At 55.3% G+C, this 23,583-nt stretch overlaps 5 protein-coding genes across 6 annotated transcripts; 2 read left to right on the top strand and 3 right to left on the bottom strand.

The window, feature by feature from the left end:
• Positions 1-103: 103 nt before the first annotated feature.
• On the bottom strand, positions 104-6,451 carry IUM83_15113 (the record flags this gene model as incomplete). Of its 2 annotated transcripts, XM_067939903.1 has the most annotated exons (2): positions 104-1,897; positions 3,548-6,451. In XM_067939903.1, 2 exons carry the CDS (start codon positions 6,449-6,451, stop codon positions 104-106), a joined length of 4,698 nt encoding a protein of 1,565 aa, XP_067782314.1. The 2 variants fall into 2 exon arrangements, with proteins under 2 accessions (XP_067782314.1, XP_067782313.1); XM_067939904.1 differs by lacking the exon at positions 3,548-6,451 and having other exon boundaries at positions 104-2,275.
• Positions 6,452-6,612: 161 nt separating this feature from the next.
• IUM83_15112 (vitamin K epoxide reductase complex subunit 1) lies at positions 6,613-7,285 on the top strand (the record flags this gene model as incomplete). The annotated part of the gene is made up of 3 exons (XM_067939902.1): positions 6,613-6,759; positions 6,859-7,041; positions 7,118-7,285. 3 exons carry the CDS (start codon positions 6,613-6,615, stop codon positions 7,283-7,285), a joined length of 498 nt encoding a protein of 165 aa, XP_067782312.1.
• Positions 7,286-7,990: 705 nt separating this feature from the next.
• IUM83_15111 (uncharacterized protein) lies at positions 7,991-10,300 on the bottom strand (the record flags this gene model as incomplete). The annotated part of the gene is made up of 2 exons (XM_067939901.1): positions 7,991-8,499; positions 8,560-10,300. 2 exons carry the CDS (start codon positions 10,298-10,300, stop codon positions 7,991-7,993), a joined length of 2,250 nt encoding a protein of 749 aa, XP_067782221.1.
• A 488-nt stretch (positions 10,301-10,788) lies between these two features.
• On the bottom strand, positions 10,789-11,887 carry IUM83_15110 (uncharacterized protein; the record flags this gene model as incomplete). The annotated part of the gene is made up of 2 exons (XM_067939900.1): positions 10,789-10,825; positions 10,914-11,887. The coding sequence occupies 2 exons, from the start codon at positions 11,885-11,887 to the stop codon at positions 10,789-10,791; spliced, it is 1,011 nt and encodes a 336-aa protein (XP_067782256.1).
• A 189-nt stretch (positions 11,888-12,076) lies between these two features.
• On the top strand, positions 12,077-13,408 carry IUM83_15109 (multiple inositol polyphosphate phosphatase-like protein; the record flags this gene model as incomplete). The annotated part of the gene is made up of 1 exon (XM_067939899.1): positions 12,077-13,408. The coding sequence occupies one exon, from the start codon at positions 12,077-12,079 to the stop codon at positions 13,406-13,408; it is 1,332 nt and encodes a 443-aa protein (XP_067782323.1).
• Positions 13,409-23,583: the final 10,175 nt, after the last annotated feature.

Here is a 23,583-nt window from a genome sequence, read left to right as displayed (position 1 = left end):
TTTGTACTCAACACCCTGGTCTGCACACGAAAAACAGTTCTTTGTCTATTGAGATAACAAGGGAAGCATAGTCTATCGCAGACCTACCTTGGCCGCACCGCGTCTAGAGCAGTGCTGGGGCGTAGTCGGACGTGGTCCCCTCTTTGTCGGACAGCACAAGCTGCTTGAGGCTCGGGACTTGATCCAAAACAGTTTTGAGTTGTTCAAGTGCTGACCTCGCATGCTGTTGCTCGGTCGATGCAGCGCCTGTGGAACAGGCGACAAGAATTGAGGCCACATCGCTCAGCAAAATCGCCCAATCCGGGAAGCGTAGCTTCTGTGCTTCGTGGTGGCGTTGCTGTAACAGCCACCGGGGGAGATTGCTGGCCACCATTTGCGCGCAACCAAAGGCACGAATAGATGTACTTTCAAACGTAGAAGCTAGTTGCACAGCTTTGACAGCCTTGTGCAGTAGCTGCAGCGAGCACACCGAACCAGCACGACGGACAACCAGTTCCGTCACGATAGCCGCCTTCGTCGCTAATGCGTCATTCTTTGAGCCAGCAGTACGTCCTACAAGAGCTGATTGCAAGGATGCGAATGCATGCGCTGCCTGCAGAGCTGTAGCATGCTGCTGAATCGGGTCAAGTTCGTCCCAAACATCATTCTGCAGCGTTTGCTCGAACAACGCCATAAGAGGAAGCAACAGCGCCGACGATGCCGCACGCATTGATCCCGATGATTTATCACTCCGCGGCTTTGTAGATAAGGATGCAGCCCCATGCCTCAAGAACTGGGCGGCTAACCACTCCACCAACGCCGTCTTGGTAATCAAGTATACACCACCTGACGGAGTGCGAAGAGCAGACAACAAAATGTTCGCGATCAATGGCTGTGTGTGAGTATCAGCCAGCTCGGAGGTGTAGAAACTCAGAAGCATCGGAAGAACGTGGCGGCGTACAAGCAACGCCACGTCATCATCATTGCGTACTCCACGACGAAGTGTGTGGAGGAGCCACGAACGCTCTTGACGGAACGTCAGCGGCGCCCGGCTGTTGAACAGCGAGTAAAACATCGGAACATCAGCCAGGTCCATCGCGGGACGAGCCAACAGGAAATGGTTCACTTGAGGGTACAGCACGTGGGTTGGCCGCGTTAGTACAGCGAGTGCATCATTAAGGAACACTGTGACGACAGACGGAACCTGTTCCAGCGGTTCCTCGACACCACGGCGGAAAACATCTAGCAACAGATGAACTTGGCGGCCTGCTTTGAAGTCGCTCGTGGTTTCCGTAGTAGCTTGCAGTGATTCGTGCAGGTGCGCTAGGATGCCATACGCAAACTCACGAATCCTCTCGACGTCTGAAGATGTGGCACGAATGGCAATACCAAGCAAGCCTTGCTGTACAATGCCACCCTCTGGCAAATCCGACGAGGAGATGAAGTGTGACAGCATAGGCAAAAGGAACGCAGGATCATAGGCTTCGCCTTCCTTCTTGTCTTTCCCTACCATTGTCAGCTCGGTGCCATTGTCAAAGGATTCACCAGGAAGTTCTCCATCAAGGTCCAAAAGAGACGCATCGCCCGCCGTGGAAACCTCGCGATCCAATGGGAAATACTCGATGGTAGCACGAACACGGTTCTGCTCAATACCTCCCCCAAGAACCCAGGCTGAATCATCAACCAGATCATTATGAGAGAGCTTGGGTGAAGGAGCCGAATCTTCTGCCGATGACAAAATCGTAGACGATGCCCCGAAGCGGAAGCCCATACTCACAAGTGTAAGCCCAGACCCCTGAGCTTCAAAGTCTTCAAATAGTACCCGCAGGCTGCGATCGAAACGAGAGAGGGACATTGAATATGAGCTCAGCAATGTCTGCATTAGCGATCTCGTGTAGATGCCGGTGATGCGCGTGAGCTGCGAAACAACGCGAACAAGTAGAAGTCGCACAACATCGTTGCCCGTATTTTGTAGTGTCGGAGCAAAGCATTTGTGTTGCACGACAGCATCCAAATGCGCGTCGAAGTCGTAATCTAATGCGTTTGCGTCATTTCCAACAAGACGAAGCAGCGCCACTGTCAAGCTCACAAAGCCCTCGAAAGCGAATTGTACATCACTTGCTTGGACAGCTTCACGCGCCTTGGTCAACAGCGGGAGCACGATTTTCAGGGCAGACAATTGCTTTTCTTGAAGTTGAGACTTCAAAGACCCAGTTACGCTTTCAACCATGAGCACAGTCGCGTTGAACTGGTTCAACCAGCTCTCGCGGCCAATCGCCGATTCGTTCACATCCATTTGCACTGTCTTCAGTGAGAATAAACAGCTTCGCACAAGGACAAGCAACAAACTCACGTCCACGTTTTCATTGCTGGCACTGCTTCGCAATAAAAGAAGCAATCCCAACAGTTGGGTCAGCGGCAAAGTCCCATCGCCCTCTGACCTTGCTAGCTTCTTCACAAGCTCACCAGCAAAAGTATTGGTATCAACGTCCATCGACGCATCCGCAGATACATGCCTTAGCAGTGCAAGCTCTGCCGAGTAATTCTTCTGCGAGCCCAAGAGCACACGCTCGTAGCAAACTCGAGTCAATTGTACGGTAAACCTCCGCAAAGATGAACTCGCAATGCGCGTAAATACATTGTATACCGCGTCCACCAATGTACACCGAACTCGTTCATCCTTTTCGCGTTGAAGTCGCTTCATCAGGTGTTCCTCAAACATCGTTGGGAATGTTGCAGCATCCTTTTCACTCCGAATTGCAACAACAATTGCTCGGAGTACATCGGAGGAGGAGGTACTACTTGAAACAGCTCGTGCGCTTTGCACTACAAGCGATACCAGTGAACTCTCAATTGCTTCCACAGCCGTGGAGGCATCGATGCCTCCGAGCTGGCCCAGTACTGAAAAACCAGTCGTATAAAACGACATCTGTCGTTCACTGTTTTGGCTGATCAGAAGCTGCCAAAGCTTCCGTGTCAGCAGTTTAGAGCGCTTGTAATCCGAGAAGGAGACATATTGCTTGACCGTATGCCCGTGTTCATCACGATGCCCAAGCGATGCTAGGATGCGTTCGACAAGCACCACCTCTGGAGTATTGCTACTCGTCACGTTAGATTGGCTCAACAAACCATGCAGCAGCGGAACGCGAGCGATGTAAGGAATACGCGAAGCTAACAAAGCGACAACTGGGATGCCAGCACGGTGAAACAAACCGCCGAAATCGCACAATGACGACAGGTCCGTTTCTGGGTTGTTGCTGGAATATACTCGCAGAGCAACGATTTCCACCGCAGACAGTTGTCGCCACAACAAATCGTTTGAAGTGTTGACAACCACCGATCGTAGCTTGAAGAAGATGCGCGCCACAACATCAGCAGCTACAGCCTCACCCAAGACGATGATATTGACTAACAGAAGCAAAAGCAGCTCACAAAGTTGGGCGAATCCGCTATCAGAAAAACCAGGGTGGGTCGACGAGAGAAAGAACAGCAATTGTTCGCACATGCGTGCCGCATCGCACGCAACCAACTGATCATCGCTGATCCGACGTTTTACCAATTCACTCACTGCAGCGATCGCCAAGTCTTGTTCCTTGGGCCCTTTGTTCGCAATACCAATTAATATGTGCTGGAGTACAATATGCGCAGGAACAGTCATCGTGAACGCCTCAACCGCGGTTGTGGCAGAAACGTGCTTTTTTTGCGCCTTGCTGGTTGCTACCACAGAAGTCAGGAGCGACAGGATATCCACGTCTCCTCGAGCTGAAAGATAATGAAGCACCGGACTGTACGAGTCCTTTATGTCTGCGCAGTTGCTGACAATGTGCTCCCAGGACGACGTGAAATCTAGGGGCGACATCGCCACCAGTGCCCCCGTCAGAGCATTGGGGTCACTAAAGCGGTACCATTTGCTGTTAGCCGCGCGAGCTTTCTTCTTCGGAGTGGAGAAATTGCTAGATTCGCGCTTTCCAGATATCAGAGCCTCGCAATGGGCCTTGAGCCACAGGTACGCATCACCTTCGTGTGCAGCATCATCGGCATCGGACGGTCGTTTCCGCTTCTTGCCATTTGCATCATCGATGGATGGCTCGTTATTTTCCTCTTTCTCCATATCAACAAAAGCTTCGTTACTTGCAATCAGCGCGACAATTTGGTGCGGTCGCTTGCTTGTCGGCACCAGTGCGAGTAAAATACGCACTGCAAAAGCCACAACTCGCGGGTCAGAACGGTATGCTGACAGATCTGCTTTTCCAACAACCCCATTGCGTGAACTAAGGAATCCCACCAGTGCCACGGTAATTGGGCTCAACGATGATGATGCCGAATCTGTGACTACGCGCCTCCCAATCGCAATATACATGAGCGGGTCTGACATCACAATACGCGTGAGGTGCTCAGTAAATTCGGCGCACGTTTTACCTCCACCCTGACGCAAGCTCTCTAACCAAAATGCAATCTCTTCGTTGGCGCGTCCACCAGCAATATGACGACCGCGTCCTTCTTGGAGCTGTGTTTCTTGGCCAAAAATGTCCGAGGCCAGCAACGTTCGCTGGAGAACCTGTCCTGCAAGCTTCTGAACAGCTTTACTCGGTGTGGAAACGTACAGCAACATCATTTGCTGCAGCTTCGAGCGTTTTCCCGAATTTCCACTCGTAAACAGAAAGCGAAGACGGGGAGTATCCACTGCAAGCAAAAAGCGCAGCATTTCGCCAACGATCATGCTCTGCATCGGTGCCGGCAACATCTGTTCAAAAGTTTCATCAGCGGGATCATCCAGGTATCGCCAAGCGAGAGTCTTCGTGAAATCAACTTTCACTTCCCGCATCGTCTGAGGTAGGCACTCGAGGTACAGGCGGAACACCGTGATAGCACGCACGTAAATAAGCGCGATGCTCCGCTCCTGGAAGGCACACAACTTGAGAAGCAGCGAGACCAGCGCCTCTGGGCTGGGAAGTAGGAAGCGCAGTTCCGATTGCACTTCCGTCGCAAGACCCAGCGACTGCAGCGACGAGGCCAGGCGCACGTAGCGATTCAACGTCGCCTCAATCACGCCCAACGACGAGTAGATGACCAGGTTATTGGTGTGTTGGATACAGCGGGAGAGCTCCTTGCGAAAGTTGCCCGGGGCAATAAGTCGCGACGCGAGCGACTGTGCAGAGCACCACGACGACAGAGCTTCTTCATTCTTAGCCGTCGGCATACCGCTGGCCACTGCATCCAGCGAGCACGCCAGCAGCTTCTGCACCAGAGAAGCCACGCAGAACCATCGATACACAGGCTTGGGCTCCAGCTGAACCGACAGCGCCGCCAGGTACTCGGCCAAAAACCCGGGATACTTGGCCAGAAACTGCATCACGAGCGTCTGCGCCTGCGTGCTGCGCAGGAGCTCGTTCACGCCGATGGTTCCGAGGGCGTTGCGGATGACCTTGAGCGCGTAGGCCTGCTCCGGCGTGGTCACGTCTTCCTCGGCGCTGGCCGCCGTCGACTTGGACAGAAACAACCTCAGCGCCTGCTTCTGCGGCACGACGTACAGCGCGCTGTCCTCGAAGAACAGCGCGTTGAGCACTGCGAGCGCCGTGTCGCGCACGCCGTCGTCGTCCTCGGCCTGCAGCAGCGCCAGCAGCTGGTGCACGCAGGTGGCGTTGAACACCGCGAGCTTGCTCTTGCGCTCCAGCTCCGGGTTGTGCAGCACCAGCTCGCCCAGGCGCTCGAAGATGGCGGCCAGCAGCTCGCTCGGGTCGCCGTCCATGGCCTTGAACAGCGACGCCGCCACGCCGCCCTCTTTGGCGGCGAAGCGGCGCACGCTCCGGTCCGGACAGGCCGCGAGCGCCAGCACCAGCTCCACGTAGGCCGCGCGCAGCTGCACGGGCGCGCGCGCGGCCTCAGCCTGCTCCTGTCTGTCCCCAACCTGCTCCTGCTCCTGCTCCTGCTCCTCCACGGCCTGGGGCCGCTTCCAGCGGCGCGCGGCCAGCGTGACGAAGGCCGCGCTCTGGAAGTTGAAGAGCCGCACGAGCTCGCGCGCGGCCGCGCCGCTGACGCGCGCCACGGCGCCCAGCAGCTGCAGCGCGCGGAAGGCCACGCGCGGCTTGTCGCTCCAGCTCAGCAGCTTCTCGAGCTGCGCGGCCTTGTCGCGCACCACGCGCAGCGCGAAGGCCTCGGCCTGGGCGGCGTCTCGGCGCGCCTGGCGCCGCAGCAGCTGCGCGGCCACGTGCAGGAACACGGCGAAGCTCTCGCGCCGCTCCCAGCGGCGGCCGGCGCCGTGCTCCGACGGCCACACGCGCAGCAGCAGCTCGCCCTGCGGGTGCACGGCCAGGAACTGCGCGGCGGCGTCTTCGTCTTCGTTGGCGTCTTCGTCGGCGTCGGCGTCGGCGCCCGCCGGAGAGAGGCGCAGCGCGCGCGCGAACTCCAGGAACGCGCCGTCCAGCGGCTGCCGCGCGCGCTCGGCGGCCAGCAGCAGCTCGCGCAGCGCCATTCTAACGTTACGCAAGTGGAAGTGGAGGCCACTGGTCCAGCGGCGTTTGGTTGGAATGGGCCTAGTTTTCTGGCGTGGGCCTTACGTTTTGTTGCTGGTCATGCCATGACGTTAGATAGGTTTTCTTCTGGTGGAGGCTGTTGTTGGGGTCGTGAGGTGGGATGGCAAGGTGCGGCGTCCGGTTGACCGTGCTGGGCGCGCTCGGAGTCGCCGTGTCGGCGTATGGGGTCTATGTGAAGACGCAGAAGATGGCGAGGGGGAACGAGTACACGGCGCTTTGTGACGCGGAGGCATTTTCTTGCTCGGAGGTCAGGGGATACAGTAGTTGAAGTTTTGGGCCGGTGCAATTTGGGTACAGGAATGGGTACATGACCTCACTTACAGGACCCTTATTGTTGATGCTATAGGTGCTGACGAGCGAGTACAGCAGCCTATTGTCGTATTGGGGGCTTGTGAGGAAGCACTCGGTCTTGGACGTGTCCAATGCGCATTTGGGGGTGCTGGCATATTCGCTATTTATGCTGTACCCGGTGGTGCGGAAGGTGCCGTACCATGCGCAGTTCTACTTGGCGGTGTCGATCGGTGCTGCGGTGCGTCCTACATGCAACGTATATACAGCGGGGCGGCAACTACAACTATTGAATATTGGGTTTGTGGCTGCTGCAGGCAGTGATGGTCTACTTGGCCTACATTTTGGCGTTCGTGTTGCGTGACTTTTGCCTGGTGTGTGTGGCTACCTACGTGATCACTGCTGCGCTGTTGTGGAACTCGCTGGCGCTGGTCCGTGCAGGGCGGCGTCGACTGCAAGCAGCCGAATCTGACAAGTATAACTAGTACCAGTAAGGCCAGCGGATCCTGCAGAACATGCATGCACCAGATCGGAGGATGGCAATGTAGTGGTCTACTTCAGGCGGTAACTGAAGGCTTTCTTGCAATACAAGAAAAGTTGGACAGCATAAGAGTGTTGCCTGTTTGAGGGCGCTTCATGTGCATCACATTCAGAATAACCACGAACACCTAAATACATGCACCATTAGTAGCAATCTACCGATTGAAAATATCCTTCAATCCTTGAACTTGCACGCTACCTGTACGGTTCGAGGCGAGTATATCTTGGTATCTGGGTTTCGTGCCATTTCATACCGCAATATTCACGTGAATTTTGTTAGCTAGCACCTATGGTGTCGGCGGAATGGGAATACAGCTCTTTGTGTATTTGAACGCAGTAGCTACCGGAAAAAGCTGTCATTAGAACGTTTGCTTGTTCGATGAAGAATCTGTTTGGACAGAATTACGCAACAGAGCGGTAGCTGTTCTTATCGTACAGGGAAGCCAAACTTCTAAACCTGTCTGTCAACTCCATGTGGCATGAAGGAAATCTACTTAGGACAAACCAAAAAAGTGGACAGCGGTGTCTCTGAGGAAGCCAAACTTCTGAACGCGCCTATCAATCCACACTCACTCCATCTATCTCCACAGACGACTCGATCATCCTCACTTGCTCTGTGTAAACAATCACAGAGGACATGTCGGCTTACGCTACGCACTCCGGACGCGTGGCAGGTCGCAGGTAAAAACAGGAGGGCTTACGATCAACGAATCTTGAGAACTGGCGTCGATCTTAGGGACCGGCGCGAAATATTCCGGGGACAACTCGTTCTCACCAGCCTCGATCCTGAACTCGATCACATTCGTTTCGTTCTTCATGTAAGCGTGTCGGTACTTGCGCCACCCCCACGGCCGCCGTCGAAGAAAGCGCCTGAAAGTATCCTGCAGACCCTTCTCAATCATCTCGTAGAATTTGAGCTGGCGTGGTGATCGTCTCAGAGTGCCGATGATGTCGTCCAGAGGAATAAAACACCAGCGAACACATTTGTAGAGGCGGACCACGTCCTTCGCCCGGCCATTAAAATCGTTTGGAGTTTGCTGAGAGCTTCCGAGATAGCTGAAATTATTGCCAAACACGAGCTTGTTGAGACACCGTAGCAGAGTCCGCTCTCCATAAGGAATGCGCAGGCGATCGCTGCGCAACACAAGCACGAGGGTTTCTAGTGGCAATCGTTGCATCTCGGAAACAACCATCAAATCAGACAGCTCGGTCGACGCACCGTGTGGTGCAGAGTAGAAGAGAGTTGTGTGCAGGAGAAAATGGTACATGCTGCACACGGGGTCTCCCCATATGAAGAATTTGCCCCGAAATTGTGCCTTTCCCATAACTTCCGACTGGATTGCTGCGTTTGTCATGGCTGGAGCCAACGTCGATGGAGATGGAGGCACAAGATCCCACCACCGGCTGTATTGTGTGGTGTTATGTTGGTACTCGATCACCACTTCTTGTGCCACTTCTGCACGATCTGGCTGGGCACGCCAATACTTGATCTTCATCTGCCCACGAATACAGAATTGCGGGTCGTCGTCTAGAGCTGCAGGTCCATCCAGCTTGTCGGGCTCGGTACTCAGCAATTGCGGCGACGACGACCTAATGATTCGATACATGATTGGCATTTCGTCCGTGATATCGATTCGAACTTGAAGCTGAAACTTCCCAAACTGCAGCAGCGTGAACAGATCACCTTGACCAGGCTTTGCTTGGACCTCCACTCGCGCTATTTCCTTATACGGTTTCCACTCCGGTGCGAAATGCCGATGAATGGCGCGAAGAGAAGGCACGTGAGTCGTCTGGAACCGGTAGCACAGCCATTTGCTCAGCGCATCGAGCAAATTGCGCCAGAACTCCACGAGTCTAACATTGTTGATGAGGCCCACCACGGCCCGAAGTAGGATATCATGGTGCTTCAACCGACTGATGTACACGCAGCGCATGTCCGTCAGCATCTGGTAGTAGTGGTTCGGCCCCAACTGCTTCACGTACGCAAGCAACCGCTCGCACAAAAGCCTGCGCATGACTTTGTCGTCCAGCTTAGACGCCGCCAGCAGCATCTCCATCCACGTCTTGGTGGTCACGTGTCGAATAGCGAGCACCAGACTATAGTAGAGCATGGTGCACCTCATGCCGACCCACTGGCCCAGCCTCACGGCCTCGAAGGCGTCGCGCTCGTCGAGCACGCGCACCTTGAACCTGTAAATGTACTCTACGACGGTCACAACCGCTCCGATATGGGCGCCCTCGACCTTCACGTGCATGACTCCTTCCTGCTTCTCCAGCATGGACAGGGCGACGGCGTTGAGCGCCTCCTCCTGGCTGAACAGGCTCCTTCTCGACTTGGGCACGACGAGGGCAGCGCTCTGGCCCTGCGGGGGTCTGTTCTCGTCCCCCGGCGCCTCGTCCTGTCTCAGCCTCTTCCTGCGCTGCTTAATCTCGGGACTGTCCTGCAGGGAGGAGCAGCGTCCTCCAGCGTCCTCCCCTCCGCGACCCTTACTCTGTCTATGGGTCACGCAGCGCACGTAATCCAGTCTTAGCGATTGCGTATCGCGCAGAGGACACTTGCAGGCGTCCTCCTGCTTGTCCACCAGCGTCCGCAGCTCCTCGTGCTCCATCAGCCGCAGCGAGAAGCCGTTCGCACTCGGCGGGAAGTGGCGCAGCTGCCGCAGCTGCTTGTACAGCCACGGACAGCGCAGCCGCAGCACCGACAGATGCACAGCCACTGCGCAGCCACCGGCGTGCAGCACCACGTCGGGCGCGTCAGTTTCTGTGGGCGGAGCGGACGAGGAGCACGTGGACTTGGACGGCGCCTTGCTGCTGCTGCTGCTGCTGCGCGGCTTCTGGGGCGCTGGGGCGCTGGGCGGGCTGAAGGAGAGCTGCTGGGCGACGTCGGGGCTGTCCGAGGGCTCCGGCTCGGGCGCGTCCAACTGCAGCACGCGCTGCTCGCCGTCCGCCAGGCGGTACATGCCTGCTAACTGCTACGAGGAGGGTTGACGAGGAATGAAGACCGCGACTGACGTGCAACGAGACGGTAGAAGAGAAGTGCTCTGTAAGTGAGAGGAGAAGGGACTTGGGGATTGCATGAGGAAGTGCAACGATACGGTTGTACAGCGAGTCGACACGGTCGAAAAGGATCTGCGACGTGTGAACACTTGGCTACATCCAGTGACTGGCTTGGGTTGAAGACGGCCTCGACAATCGAGAAAGTTGCTACAGTTTCTGCCATCTGATGCGATTGAGCTCCGCCAGATCATAGTACAAGAGGAAAATCTGCCTTGCTGTTTGCCGGCGCTCAGCTCTTTTTTGTGATTCCTAACCTTGTACAATAAGTACATACCTGTAAACATCTTATCTGCTCAGCAAGCTTTAGAGGAGCAAATAGTAGGAGCGAAGTGTCACGCCTCAAACAGACAAATGCTTTGGCAATACACTCGAAATCGCAGCTAAAGGCTATCTAAGCAGAAACGCGTCGAGTAAGCCAACCCAACGGTCTGAAAGCATAAAACAAAACAAATTCATCCGTCAGTTCTCCCACTCGCTCTCTCTCTCCAAACTACATGATAGAAAAACATCACTTACGCGTCAATCTTCCAAAGCGCTGGAATCTTTGGGAATACGATGTGCGAATCATAGTTGACAACAAACGGGTCACTCCCGATGAAACCAATCGGCTGACCTGCAGGAACGCGTTGAAAGTTCTCCTCGCCAACGCCGTCCGCCCAACGGAAACCACGACTCGTCAACTTGAACACCTGCGTAATCTCGTAGACGTCTCTCCCCGACCTGTCCACTTCGTCGTCTACACTCACGGTCCCACTACTCCGGCGCTGTCCCTGTGCATCTACGAGCTCGATCGCGTCCATATCCTGCTGAAGGATTTGCAAGACACTTGTCGTGATGCTGTCAATCTTTGACTGCGACAAATCACTCGCCAGTCCGCTTTCGTAGCAAATGCCCATGCCTCCATGCACCCCCACAAACTCGTCCGTCAGTGCCACACTTCCGTCCCCGATGAGATGTTTCGGGTCGAGCAGCAGCATCTTCGTCGGCAGTCGCCCCGAGATCTCCAGCAGCTGCGGTGGTACCATATCGTAGCCCGACAGCCTCACGAAAGGTGGTGAAGGTTTGTTGGTCGAGTGCAGGTCCACCAACAAGTCGCTGGACGCGAACAACGGCGCCAACGCTTTCGCTCGACGGTGTTCGTAGTCCGATCCGAGTTTCGACTCGGAAACCTCCAGTAGGTCCCGTGGGAAGCAGCGGTTCAAGTCCGCGTGGGGCTCACTGCCTCTCTTGCCAATGCGTTGAGCTCTAGGGTTGCCGTACACCAGCGTCACCGAGCCTCGCGTGACGAGTGGGAACAGATTGTCGGCCACCGACAACGGCGCAGCACGCAGCAGCGCCAGGCGAAGCGTATCCAGCACTTCCACGCCAATGCGCTCGTTGCCGTGCACTCCGCCCACGATCGTCACATTGGGTCCACCCCCAGCAGCCGCATTGCCCGCCCGAGCGAAGCGGTACGCACCGTCGCCGAGCCGCGTGAACGAATTGAACATCCGACCCATTTTTTTTCTTATCGGAGCTCTTCAAAACCTGCGGTGTGAGAGACGTAATATTTCGCTCTTACGATTTTCAATATCAAATGTATCGAAAAGACGGTAGCTAATTAATTGCGATCCTGAATCAGAACAAATCGTGAGTTCGAAAAGATCACAAAGGAGGAAAAAGGGGAGATATATCGCTAGATGTCTCGACGGTCCGGGTTCGTGGCGCTTGTGCTGCAGTTGGCGGTGGCTTGCGTGGCTGCTGCCGCTGCTGGGGATGGCCGGGAGGTTCTACGCACGCACATGTCGACCAAGACGCTGTACGCGCCGCCCCCGACAACAGAATCAGATGTCTCGGATAACTCGTGCACCCCCGTGCAGCTCAATTTCGCCATCCGCCACGGGACTAGGAACCCCACAATGAAGGACATCACTAGGATTAACAATACACACGCTAAATTACTGTCGGCTCACGTTGGTGAGTCGGTGCCGTGGCTGGAAAACTGGACGAACCCGTACCCAGAGGAGACGGCGGCGTGGTTAGCGGACCCAGGAGTCCGCGAGCTTATCGAGATCGGACATCGACTTCGCGCCAGATTGTCGCCGCTGCCAGTGTATTACGATGCCAACAAGTTCGTGTTCGAGCACACGTGGAAGATCCGCACGAAGCAGAGTGCGGAGGCGTTCGCCTTCGGGTTCTTCGACGGACTGCAGCCGGTGTTTTATCACAGTGACCCGATCGGAGAAGACGAAGTGCTGAGATTCTATGATAACTGCCCGGTGTTTGCGACACAGATTGATAACAACAAGAGCGCCACAGTTGAGCATGCGCAGTATCGTGAGAGTGAGCAGATGCACCAGAACTTGGCGAAGTTTCGGAAGTTGGCAGGTTTTGCAGAAGCGACGCAAAAGGATATGGAGGCCGCGTACGCCGGCTGCGCCTTTGATGTGGCGGTGATGAATGAGTTTGATCACTGGTGCTCGTTATTCGATGACGAAATGCTGCTCTCGATGGACTATTTCCAAGACCTTAAGCATTTCTACAGGAAGAGTCACGGAAATGCGCTGTCGTACGAGATCGCAGCACCGTTGTTGCAAGATATTTTCCGCACTATGAAGCAGCGTGTGGATGGGAAGAGTGACGTCGAAGGATACTTTCGCTTTGCACATGCAGAGACGATTCTACCGTTGGCTTCGCTTTTGAACGTAAGCTACTTTGATCGGCATGCGAGCGATCGAGAGGGTCATTTCCGCGCAGATACACCGCTGGATCTAGCACTGAAGCGGAAATTCAAGAGCTCAGAGCTGGCGCCATTTGCTGCCAATATCGGGTTTGTGTTGTACAAGTGCGCGGCTGATAAGGCAGAAGACGAATTAAAATCCGCATTTAAGGTGAAGACCTTGCTCAATGAATGCGAGGTGGATTTTGATGAATGCAAGGGTCAAGAGCTGTGTCCGTTTGACGTTCTAGAAAATGTATTTCGCCGATGGGTTTATGAGTTCGACTTTAAAGACCACTGTACGGTCTCCTAAGAATATATTGGTGCGTTGCAACGAAGTGAACTTATATTAGATGGTACGGGCACCAGCTTTTACTACATGTATAGTAGATAGTCGCTTGACAAGTAATGTTTGGCTAGATAGATGTACGCATTGTCGCTGCTGCTGAAGATTGTGTTAGCAGGCGGCGGCTCGCTTCATCGGAGGTTCTATGGCAGGGCTACAGTGGGTTTCAAAGTGATCTCTTGGACAACCTGTGAACGTAAAAGAAATTCCTTAAGTCCTCTTAAGTAGACGTTGAAGTACACGCACGACATTAATTAAGAAGAAACGAGAAATGATGAAGGTGAGTTGCATGTATAACAGAGGTCGCAACCTGCCAAGGACGGCCAATAATACCCCTCCCTAGTGTCAATTCGGATAACTGTGGTTGGCCTTGAAAATGAAGCGGTTGACCATGGTAGAGATTTTTCCCCGGTTAACAGTTCTGCTAAAAAAAATCGCTGATAACCAACGATGCTATTGCTGCTCCTTGACTCTACGTTGGAGATGGGCATAGTTCGATAGTTCTTGCGAGCAAATGCTTCATGTTGGGTACAATGGCAAGAGAGTATTTTTGCCGACGAGGCTTACTGAAAATGAGGACTTTTACTTTTTGACCGGAGAACTCGGTTGCTCGTGGCCACCCGTTGGGAATTTTTCGGCTGACTGACCACAGTGAATCCCACAATCCCGTTCGGTGACCACGGGTACGGGTAAACGGTTAAAAAAACGAGTAACGGGTGACCATTTGCGACCAACCCCATAGTGCGCCTGTAGTGCATATCATCGCTCATTCTCCAATGCGCCTCTTCATCATCAGCTCTTCTAACTACCTGAAATTATGAGATTCCCCAAGCTGCCGTACTTGTTGTATTAGTGTCTGCAGGGAAATCGAAGACACGCTGGGGGAGTCGGCGAAGCTCCCGGAAGTTTAGCCGTAGTGTATTGCCAAAGGTAAATAGCAAAGTGAATAAGGCACGAGGTACTCCTAGTGCTGCGGCTCCTGCTAACCAATGAAGCCGCAGCTACTGTAATCTAGGTTGTCGTTAGCTAGTCATCAAGCTTGTCGTTATGGCGCACTGGATTTCTGGCTGGTCATCAGCTTTGCGTTATGCTCCGCTTGCTTTTCGTTATGCACACGATTTGTTGTCGCAGTCATCACGTTTGCCGTTATTGACTGTGACCAGTTGGTGCTGAAGCTGCTAGCTTGGACAGGCTGGAGATTTCTCCACTATACTGCCCCCCCCCTCCAAGCATGGTCTAGATAGTGGCGATAACGTGGTTTCGACTAGACAATTACACCGGGTTATGTACCAGGTGTAACGGGCCGTTGTACCCATGCCTATGCTATGTAACAAGTGTTACAGGTGCAACGTGTTGAAGTTGAACTTACCGAATTGTTTCGGAGTTAATATTGGACTGTTTGGGGTCGGAAGTGGTGCAAAATAATTATACATTGCATTGCTACATGGTAGCATAATCCAGGAAGCGATTGAAGAAAAGTTTTGATTTTGGCAAAATTATGCATCCAAATTTATTGAAATTTGGACTGGTAGTCCTTCCAGTACTTGCGCACCTTGGCGTCTTGCTTTGGAATGTATTGGTCAAGTAGAACCTTGACTTCTTTGGCTAGAGATGTTAGCGGCTCCCACGAGTCTTCTACAGACTCCAAACCTTTCCAGCTTACTAGGATCTCATAGTCTTTGATTGTAGTGCTCCAGCGATGCTTTTTCAGCTCACTAATGGCCAAAATGATGCCTTGAGAGGTCACGTGCTCGAGGATTTCCTCGGTAACGTGAAGACTACTGTCCGCATAGAACTTAAGTCTTGATGGGTGGACATCTAGCTCATCCCCAGTGACCAAGTGACGTACTCGGAAGGAGTGTGCGTCGGCACGGACCACTGTGTATGGTCCGTGCCACGTAACGAGGAGCTTGTTGCCTCTCTTCTCGTCAACGCGTGAGCGCAGGACATAGTCCCCCACGTCAAAGTTAACTACATTCTCCCCGCGCTCGCGCTTTTTGTTGAGCAGGCGCTGCTTCAGCCGCTGGTCAGGTATGGGCTGGTGCAGCTTGTGCAGGCTGTTGCGCAATGCGGCCAAATGTTTGGAGATGGCTGCCGAATTGCTCGGCAATTTGACTAGCTTCTTGGCACTAGCGTGGTAGAATTCTGCCAATGGCGATGGACATGGCAGTCCAGTGAACAATTCAACCGGAGCTCGGTTGTCGAGCGATGGAACAGCAGTATGGTTCATGCTAGATTGCACTAGAGGTACTAGGTAAACCCAGTCTTTAGCAGAGATTTTGTACTCTAGAATCATAGTACGGATCACCTGTAAGATGTCGCGATTGACGCGCTCTACAGAGCCGTTGATCCAAGGGCTGTGTGCCAATGTAAAGTTTGCTGGCTTTTGAGTCTCTTGGATAGATCAGCCACAACTTCATTTTTGAAGTGGGTACCGTTATCGCTGACCAATACTGGTGGGACACCGAATCGGCTGTGCTAGTCAAGAATGGCTGCCGTAGCAACTGCACTGTCCGCAGTGTCGCACACTACTAGCTCGCAAAAGTGCGTGGCGTGGTCTTTGAGCACCAGCAAGTACTTGCTGGTACCAAACGACTCACCCATAGAGAGAAAATCCCAATGCAGGACTCCGTTCCGCTCGTTACACTCGATCGTTTCACCCCATGGCCGGTGGATTGTTCGCGGACCTTTCACATGTGGACAGATTAGACAGCTTGACACAAATGCGTGCACCACACTCCGGATGTTGGGGATGTGGAAGATGCGGCGTAGGTGATTCACCATCGCCGTTTCTCCTCGGTGGCCTTGGGCCCCACAGTGTGCAATGACACACAGGCGTTGAGTCAAGTCTGAGCTCGCTCGCGGTATCCACACCCGCTGGTCAACCCGTAGGACGCCATCGCTGTCTCTGACGGACCCTACAGGAGCCTGCTTTTGCTGCTGTGCACTTCGAATCTCGTTCAGTGAGGGCCAGACGAATCCTTCGTCGTCTAGAGGCCGGAGGACCTGCCATGAGTGTGTTCGAGGGGCTGCTTGCTGCTTCTTGGTTCGCTTCTTAGTAAATCGCTTCAACTTGACCTTTATTGTTGGCTGCCCAGCCCACCTGGACAGCATGTCTGCCCTCACATTCGATACACCGTCGACATGTTCTATAATATAACGGTATGGCATGAACTTCAACGCCCACCGCAGTAATTTTCCTCTAATGTGCTTCTTAATGCTCACGTGCGGAGCGAACACATGAATAAGGTTGCGGTGGTCGCAGAATAGGCGAAATTGCTGAGGTCGCATCAGTAGGTAGTCTAATTTTTCACAGGCCACTACAACAGGATATGCCTTCTTTTCAATCACCGTCCAGTTCAACTGAGAACCCTTAAAAGTGCCGCTGAGGCACGTGAGCAACTTGTGCTGCTGTGCGGTGACAGGTATTTTAGCGTTGTAGTCCGACACTTGAGTCACAATCACTGACCAGCCATTATCAGACGCATCAGAGCACACAACTGTGGTGGCCGAGTCGTCTGGGAGTGCTAGAGTAGCCGACGTAGCCAATAGGTCCTTCACCTTGTCAAAAGTAACCCGCTCTGCATCGGTCAGTGTGACCGAGATGCCAGCAGCGACGCGCTTTGTGCGCTTTCCACTCTTGAGAGCGGTATCAAGTCGCTGTTGCAATGGCTCTACAGCACGAGCATAGTCAACAATAGATTCCCGCATCCAGTTGGCAGCACACAGGAACTGCTGCAACTGGCCCGCTGTGGTCGGGTAAGGCATCGACCGTAGCACGTCAATGCGAGAGGGGTCGTGCGAAACACCATCACTGTTGATGATGCGCCCGCACCATTTGACAGACTGCTGGTAGACACTGCTTTTCTTCGCGCTCAGTTTGAGCCTATACATAGCCACCAAGTCGAAGAATTCCTCCAACTTGGCTACATAGGTGTCGATGTCATCGGAAAATAGGAGTAGCTCATCAATCCAAATGACGATGTAGTCATACAACAGCGAATCGAAGCATCGCTCCATCGTCTGCTGGAAATGCACGGCGGCATCACAGCATCCCTGAGGAACTCGACGCGGAGTGTAAATTTTGGTGTCCGTAATGTAGGACATTAACTCCTGGCTAAGTTCGTCTAGCGGTAGTTGTAATGGGCCTGGTGTATGCCCGTCACTGGCTTACACCTAGGTGTTGAGGAAGCGTCTTGTTCTCAGTAAGACTGAGAGCTAAGTATCAAGTCCGACGTAAATTCAACTCTGATTTATTATTAGACCGGGGCGCGAGCCCTTAGGACTAATGTGAACCACTCAAACAAAGGTCGACAGATGATTGGCTGAAAATGAGGACTGACTTCCCCACCTTTCAGCCAATCAGAGGATGACGAGTCAGCACACGCTAGTCGTGTGCCGACCATGCCTGCTTATGCAATTTCGGAAAGATGTCTAGCTACTTATGTAAATGGAGGGCCCATTACATCACCCTCCTCTCAAGGCAGCACTCACGAGACGTGAGTGCAAGCGGGGAAATTCTTGGAAATTGAGACGTCAGTTGGAGCGGCGTTAACTGGGAGATCACGATGCGTGCGGACCATAGCTTCTGCGCACCGCAGGAGCACAACCAGACTCGCGCGGCGAGGGGCAGGACGCGGCGAAGTGCGAGTGAGAAAGCGAAAGATCGGGGATGACGCCTGCGGAATAGGCGACGATAACGGGGACGACGGCAGACACGCGGACGAGCGCCGCGAGGGCGACAGCGACGACACAAGCGTCGACGGCGGTGATCAGCGCGGGAACGCCCGCGCTGCGAGCCCCATCATCGTTGCGCGTGATGGATCGAGAGCTGAAGCCGTGACTTGTCCGGCGCGGAGTCGCCAGAGCCGCTGGCGACGAGGCAAGATTACTTCCGTCGATTTCGAGCGCTGCGGGGGAAAGGTATTGATGGCGTCGCGCATGATTCGCTCCAGCGCTCGTGGTGTGCCATGATCGTCCGAAGGAATCGGATGCTTCGCGAGGGCGACAACTTCGTGGCGTGGCTCGCGGGTCGCGAGGAAGTCATTGGTGAGCACTCGCTGCGGGAGCTTCGTACGCGCGTGTGTACCAACGCGTGGAATGAGGATCAGATCTGTTACGTGCAAGTCTGCGAAGGTTGGGTCGTCTGCGGCAGCTCGGAGCATTACTCCGATGTGGACTGGACGCGCGAGGTCGCCGAGCGGCCGCTCGGTGAAGCAGAGCAGTCGTGGATCGCCAAGAATCGGCGCGCGCTCAATGAGGTCTCGGTGGCTTCTATTCGCGGCAGAGGCCGCCGCGCTCGTTCTCGGCGGGGTGCATCCCCGTCGCCTCGTGGTTGTTCGCGATCTCGGTCGCCGCAGGATCGCCGTCGATGGAGTTTTCGGTCGCGATCTTGGTCGCCGCGTGGTCGGCGACAGCGGCGCTTTCGTTCGCGATCTCGCGCTCGTACTCGAGGACCACGTCCGGGACATCCCTGAGGAGAGATGAACGTGGTTCCCACGTATCCTCGTCCGGCGGATAACCAAGCCAGAGGACTCGATAGCGCCGCGCGGGGGGAATCCCGCGGGTGGATGTTCTACTCGTACGAGAGCGCGTACGAGGCGTCGCACGAGGGGGATCCTCGTGCGTCACGAGGTGATCCACGATCCAGCACTTTTGGCCAGCCGAGTCAACAATCGGCGGAGGGGGTTCGCGGCGATAGGGCGTACACCTGGGTGTTCCAGGGGGATGTGGAGGCTGCGGCAAATCGTGCTCTGGACGCTCAGGTGGAGGCTGAGGAGGCGACTGCGCAGATCGCGCAGACACGGAGGGAGCTTGAAGCGGCGCGCCAGTTGAACCGGGAGTTACTGGCGCGGACGGCGCGCCGAGAGGGGCGTTCGCTTTACGCTCCGGCGCCGGCGCCGGAGGATCCAGCGTCGACGGGATAGCAGCGGGGTGGTACTTCTTGAGCCGCCCGACGTAGAAAGTCGGGTGTAATCGTGGTGACGTAGGAATATCCAACGTGTAGGCTTCATCGTTAACCTTCACGACTCTGAAGGGTCCAATAAAACGAGGCGCGAGTTTGCTTGCGCCAAGATTGGTAACTGCGGAAGAGCGAATGCCGTCGGTCGACATGAGGACTTGCTCTCCTATCCGGAAGGTAGCCATATTCGTGCGTCCGCGCCTGTCCGCTTTCTCTTTTTGTTTGTCCACTGCATCTTGAAGTGCATCGCGCACAATACGGGCGATTGACGCGCGATGCTGGACGAACGCCGAAACGGCGGCGTTATCGACCTGGCGCGCCGGGGACTTCGGCGCGTAGTTGGCCGCGACTTGAGTACCGGTATTACCGAGGTCAATCAGGGTTTGCGCAGTCCATGCTGCGAGAGGAGACGCCGCGGAGCTCGGTGTCGCAAAAGCCTGTTTCGCCTTGGAGCGGGTGACCACGTTCAGTGACTCGGGGTCGTGAGCCCCACTCGTCATAACATATTCATCATTGCCACCGTCATCATCCCCACCCAGAGTGGAGGCACCAGACACCGTGGGATGGCCCACGGCGAGGAGAGCTGGGACGCGCGGGTGCCGCGCGTTGTTCGCGAAGAACGGGGTCAGCCCCGTCGAGGCGTGCTCAGCGTTGTTGAGTGCAAACTCGCCAAGGGGTAAGAACTTGCTCCAACTCGCGACAGAAGTTGCGTAACTCCGAAGAACATCTTCGAGGACCTTGTTGACTCACTCTGTCTGGCCATCCGTCTCCGGATGGGCCGCCGTCGACATCGACAGCTTTGTCCCCAGAAGCTGGAAGACGGCGGTCCAGAACGCGGACGTGAACCGCGGGTCACGATCGGAGATGATCGACTCCGGTAAACCGTGGTGGCGAAATACGCAATCGACGAAATGCGCCGCGGTCTCAGCCGCGGTGACCGTATCACTCACGGGGGAGAGATGCACCATCTTCGTGAATCGATCCACGAAAACCAAGACGCCGTTCCGACCGTCGGCATCGGGAGGAGCCCGAAGACAAAGTCCGTGAAAACTGAGTGCCAGGCCTCACTTGCGATCGGCAGTGGGTGCAGGGGCGCTTGTGACGACTTGGACGGCTTCACTTGTTGGCAGGTCTCACAAGTGCGGACCCACTTACGCACCCATTTGTACATGCGGGGCCAGTAAAAGTCGCGGGATACTGCCGCGAAGGTCTTCTCGCGGCCCAAGTGTGCGCCCATGGGACTATCGTGGAACTCGCGAATGATGCGAGCTCGCAGATCGTCGTCGTTGGGTACGACGACTCGCGGAGCATCGAAACGATCGATGTTGTAGTACAGCAGATCATTGTCAAGATGGTAGCGGGCGATCTGGTTGCGCGTATTGCGCGAGAGGGCTCCCAGTGTCTCGTCACTGGGAGAGCGGAGGTACGTCAAGATGTTGGCGTAGACCGCGTCGTCTGCGTACGCCGCGACGATCTCATCGCGTAAATCCATCTCGGGAGACACAGACGTCAGGTTGATACTTGACGCTGCGCACACTGCGCAGTGATCATCGCCTTCATCCTCGTCGTCAATCACTTGACGACCTAACACGACACGACGATCGTAATCGGGTCGCCGAGACAGCGCGTCGGCGAGGGTATTGTTCTTGCCCGGCTTGTGGTGCACGACGAAGTTGTACTCAGCGAAGAACGACAACCAGCGCGCCATACGCTGGGATAAATGCGGCGACTTCATCGCTGTCCCAAGCGATGCATGATCTGTGTACACGGCGAATGCCTGTTCGCCCAGCAGGTACACTCTGAATTTTATCAGGGCATACCGCATCGCAAGGAGCTCCTTGTCGTGTACGGAGTAGTTGCGCTCAGCCGGCTTCATCTGTCGTGACTGGTAACTCACGACTTGCTCATAACCTTCATTGTCGAACTGCATGAGCGCGCACCCGATAGCGAAATCGCTAGCGTCGCACACAACGTGGAAAGACTTTGAATCATCCGGGAGCATCAGTATTGGCGCAGAAGTCAAGCTCTTCTTCACCGAGTTGAATGCGGCTTGGTGTTCGGGACGCCAAGACCACGTGGCGTATCTCTTCAACAGGGATGATAGAGGCTGGATCAGTCTGACGTAGTCTTTCGTGTATTTGTGCAGATAGTTCGCAAGACCCAGCTACTGACGGAGCTCAGTGGGACTTGTGGGCGTAGGCCATGAGCAAATGGACGAAACCTTATTCGGGTCAGCTCGTACTCCCTTCTTGCTCACGTGACAGCCGAGCACCGGAATCTCCGGTGCACAAAATACACACTTCTTGAGGTTGGCGTACAGCTTGTTCTCCCTCATCACTTGAAAGACTTGCCTCAAGTGCCAGATATGGACTTCGAGCGCGCTGAGACCATCCTCAGCGCTACTGAGGACGAAGATATCGTCGAAGTAACTCGCCGCGAAGTCGCGGAGTGGGCGAAGCACGTGGGAAACCATGCGATTGAACGTGGCGGGTGCGTTCTTCAGACCTTGGGGCATGACGAGCCACTCCCAGAGCATTCCGCTGGGAGTACTGACGGCCGTGAGAGAGATGTCACTCTCGCGCATCAGTATCTGATAAAAGCCATCGGTCAGGTCGATGGCACTGAAGATGACACTGCCCGACATGGAATCCAGTACCATGTCCTTGCGGGGGATCGGGGTCTGTGCCGGGATGGTGGCGTCGTTGAGCTTGTTGAAAGCGTGGACGATGCGCCAACCACCCGTGGCCTTCTTCACACAGAAGGTCGGACTCGAATGTGGGGAGGTACTCTCGCGGATGCGACCGGCTTGCCGGCGACCTTCGAAGAAGTCGTCGATGGCGTTGACTTGATCGCGCGGCAGTGGCCACTGCCGTGTCACGCAATACTTCGTGCCGCGTGCGAGGTCTATCTCGTGGCGAACGCCGCGATCCGCTGGCAGAGCCGCAGGGACCTTGTCTGGGAAGACGTCGGCAACTCGGGTGCTGTCTCGTAGACCGGGTTACCAGACGCCTTCAGGGTTTCTCAAGACTGTGCGGCGAAGCGCTCTTCGCGCGCTGACTTTGGTTCAGCGCTCTTTGGTCTTGACGACGCGTCGTCGAGCTCAACAGAGTTAATCTCGTGAGGCACCGAGTTAGCGTCGGTGATCAGACAGACTTGGTCGATGTCCCCGGCCTTAAGGTCTCAGAGGAACTTCATCCAGGAGAGGCCTGGGAGGCTGGTGATGGACTTGGCATCGCGAGGTGGGCTCGCGACTTAGATGACGCGCGTCTGGCTGGGAGCGCCGTCCGCACACTCGATTGCGCAGACCTATTCAGTCGGTCCTGGAGGTGGGTCAGCGAAACTCCGGCGAGACTTCAATGGTCGCCGCGACCTGCGGGAGGTCTTAGTGCGTCTCGAGCCCCTGCTCGAGACTGAGGTGTCACTCCCGCTGGACGATGATGCACCCTCCTCTAGGCGCGAGAGCTCGTCCTCGACCGCGCCGGTCGTGCGCGGTGGTAACTGCGGACCAACCGCGGCATCGTCGTGCGGGAGCCGCTGCTCGACCGCCTCAGTAACATGCGGGAGCCGCTGCTCGACCGCCTCAATAGTGTGTGGGAGCGGCTGCTCGACCGCCTCGGTAGTACGCGGGAGCCACTGATCGGTCGCCTCGTTCTTCATCCGCGAGAAGCGCGCATGCTCGCTTGCTTGTCTCTCACGCGCGCCCTCCCGCGCGTGTTCTTCTTCGTTTTCGCCAGTCAACAGCACTGCGCAGGTCGTGCAGAGAGGGCTCTGTGCACAATGTGCGTCGTGGGCTCTCCGTCCACGACTGTGACATGGGGCCACTCTCTTGGTTCAACCACGAGATGTGTGAATACCTCGCTTACGTCGAAGTCTTGGGGACGCTTGACTGAACGAGCCAGCCAGTCCATCTGGGGCTGATACCGGGTCAACCATGGGATGCCCAGGATACAGTCAAACGCGTAATTCATCTCGATCACGAAAAGTCGTCGTTGCTGTGAAAGCCGTCGAACGTGTACGGCAACGAGACCTCGCGCCGCGCAACGCGGCGAGCCTTTCCGTCAGCAAGCTTAATTACCACTTCGCCCGAACCATTCCGGACGCGAACACTATCGGGAGCACCGACAGGCACGACGCGCGGAAGAGTTGATCGTCGCGTCTGAATCCAGGAGCGCGCGGAGAG

Source organism: Phytophthora cinnamomi (assembly GCF_018691715.1).
Source record: "Phytophthora cinnamomi strain GKB4 chromosome Unknown Contig108, whole genome shotgun sequence".
Classification (NCBI taxonomy): Eukaryota; Oomycota; class Peronosporomycetes; order Peronosporales; family Peronosporaceae; genus Phytophthora; species Phytophthora cinnamomi.
The sequence above is the reverse complement of the archived record's forward strand: the minus strand, read 5'-3'. Positions and strand labels throughout refer to the sequence as shown.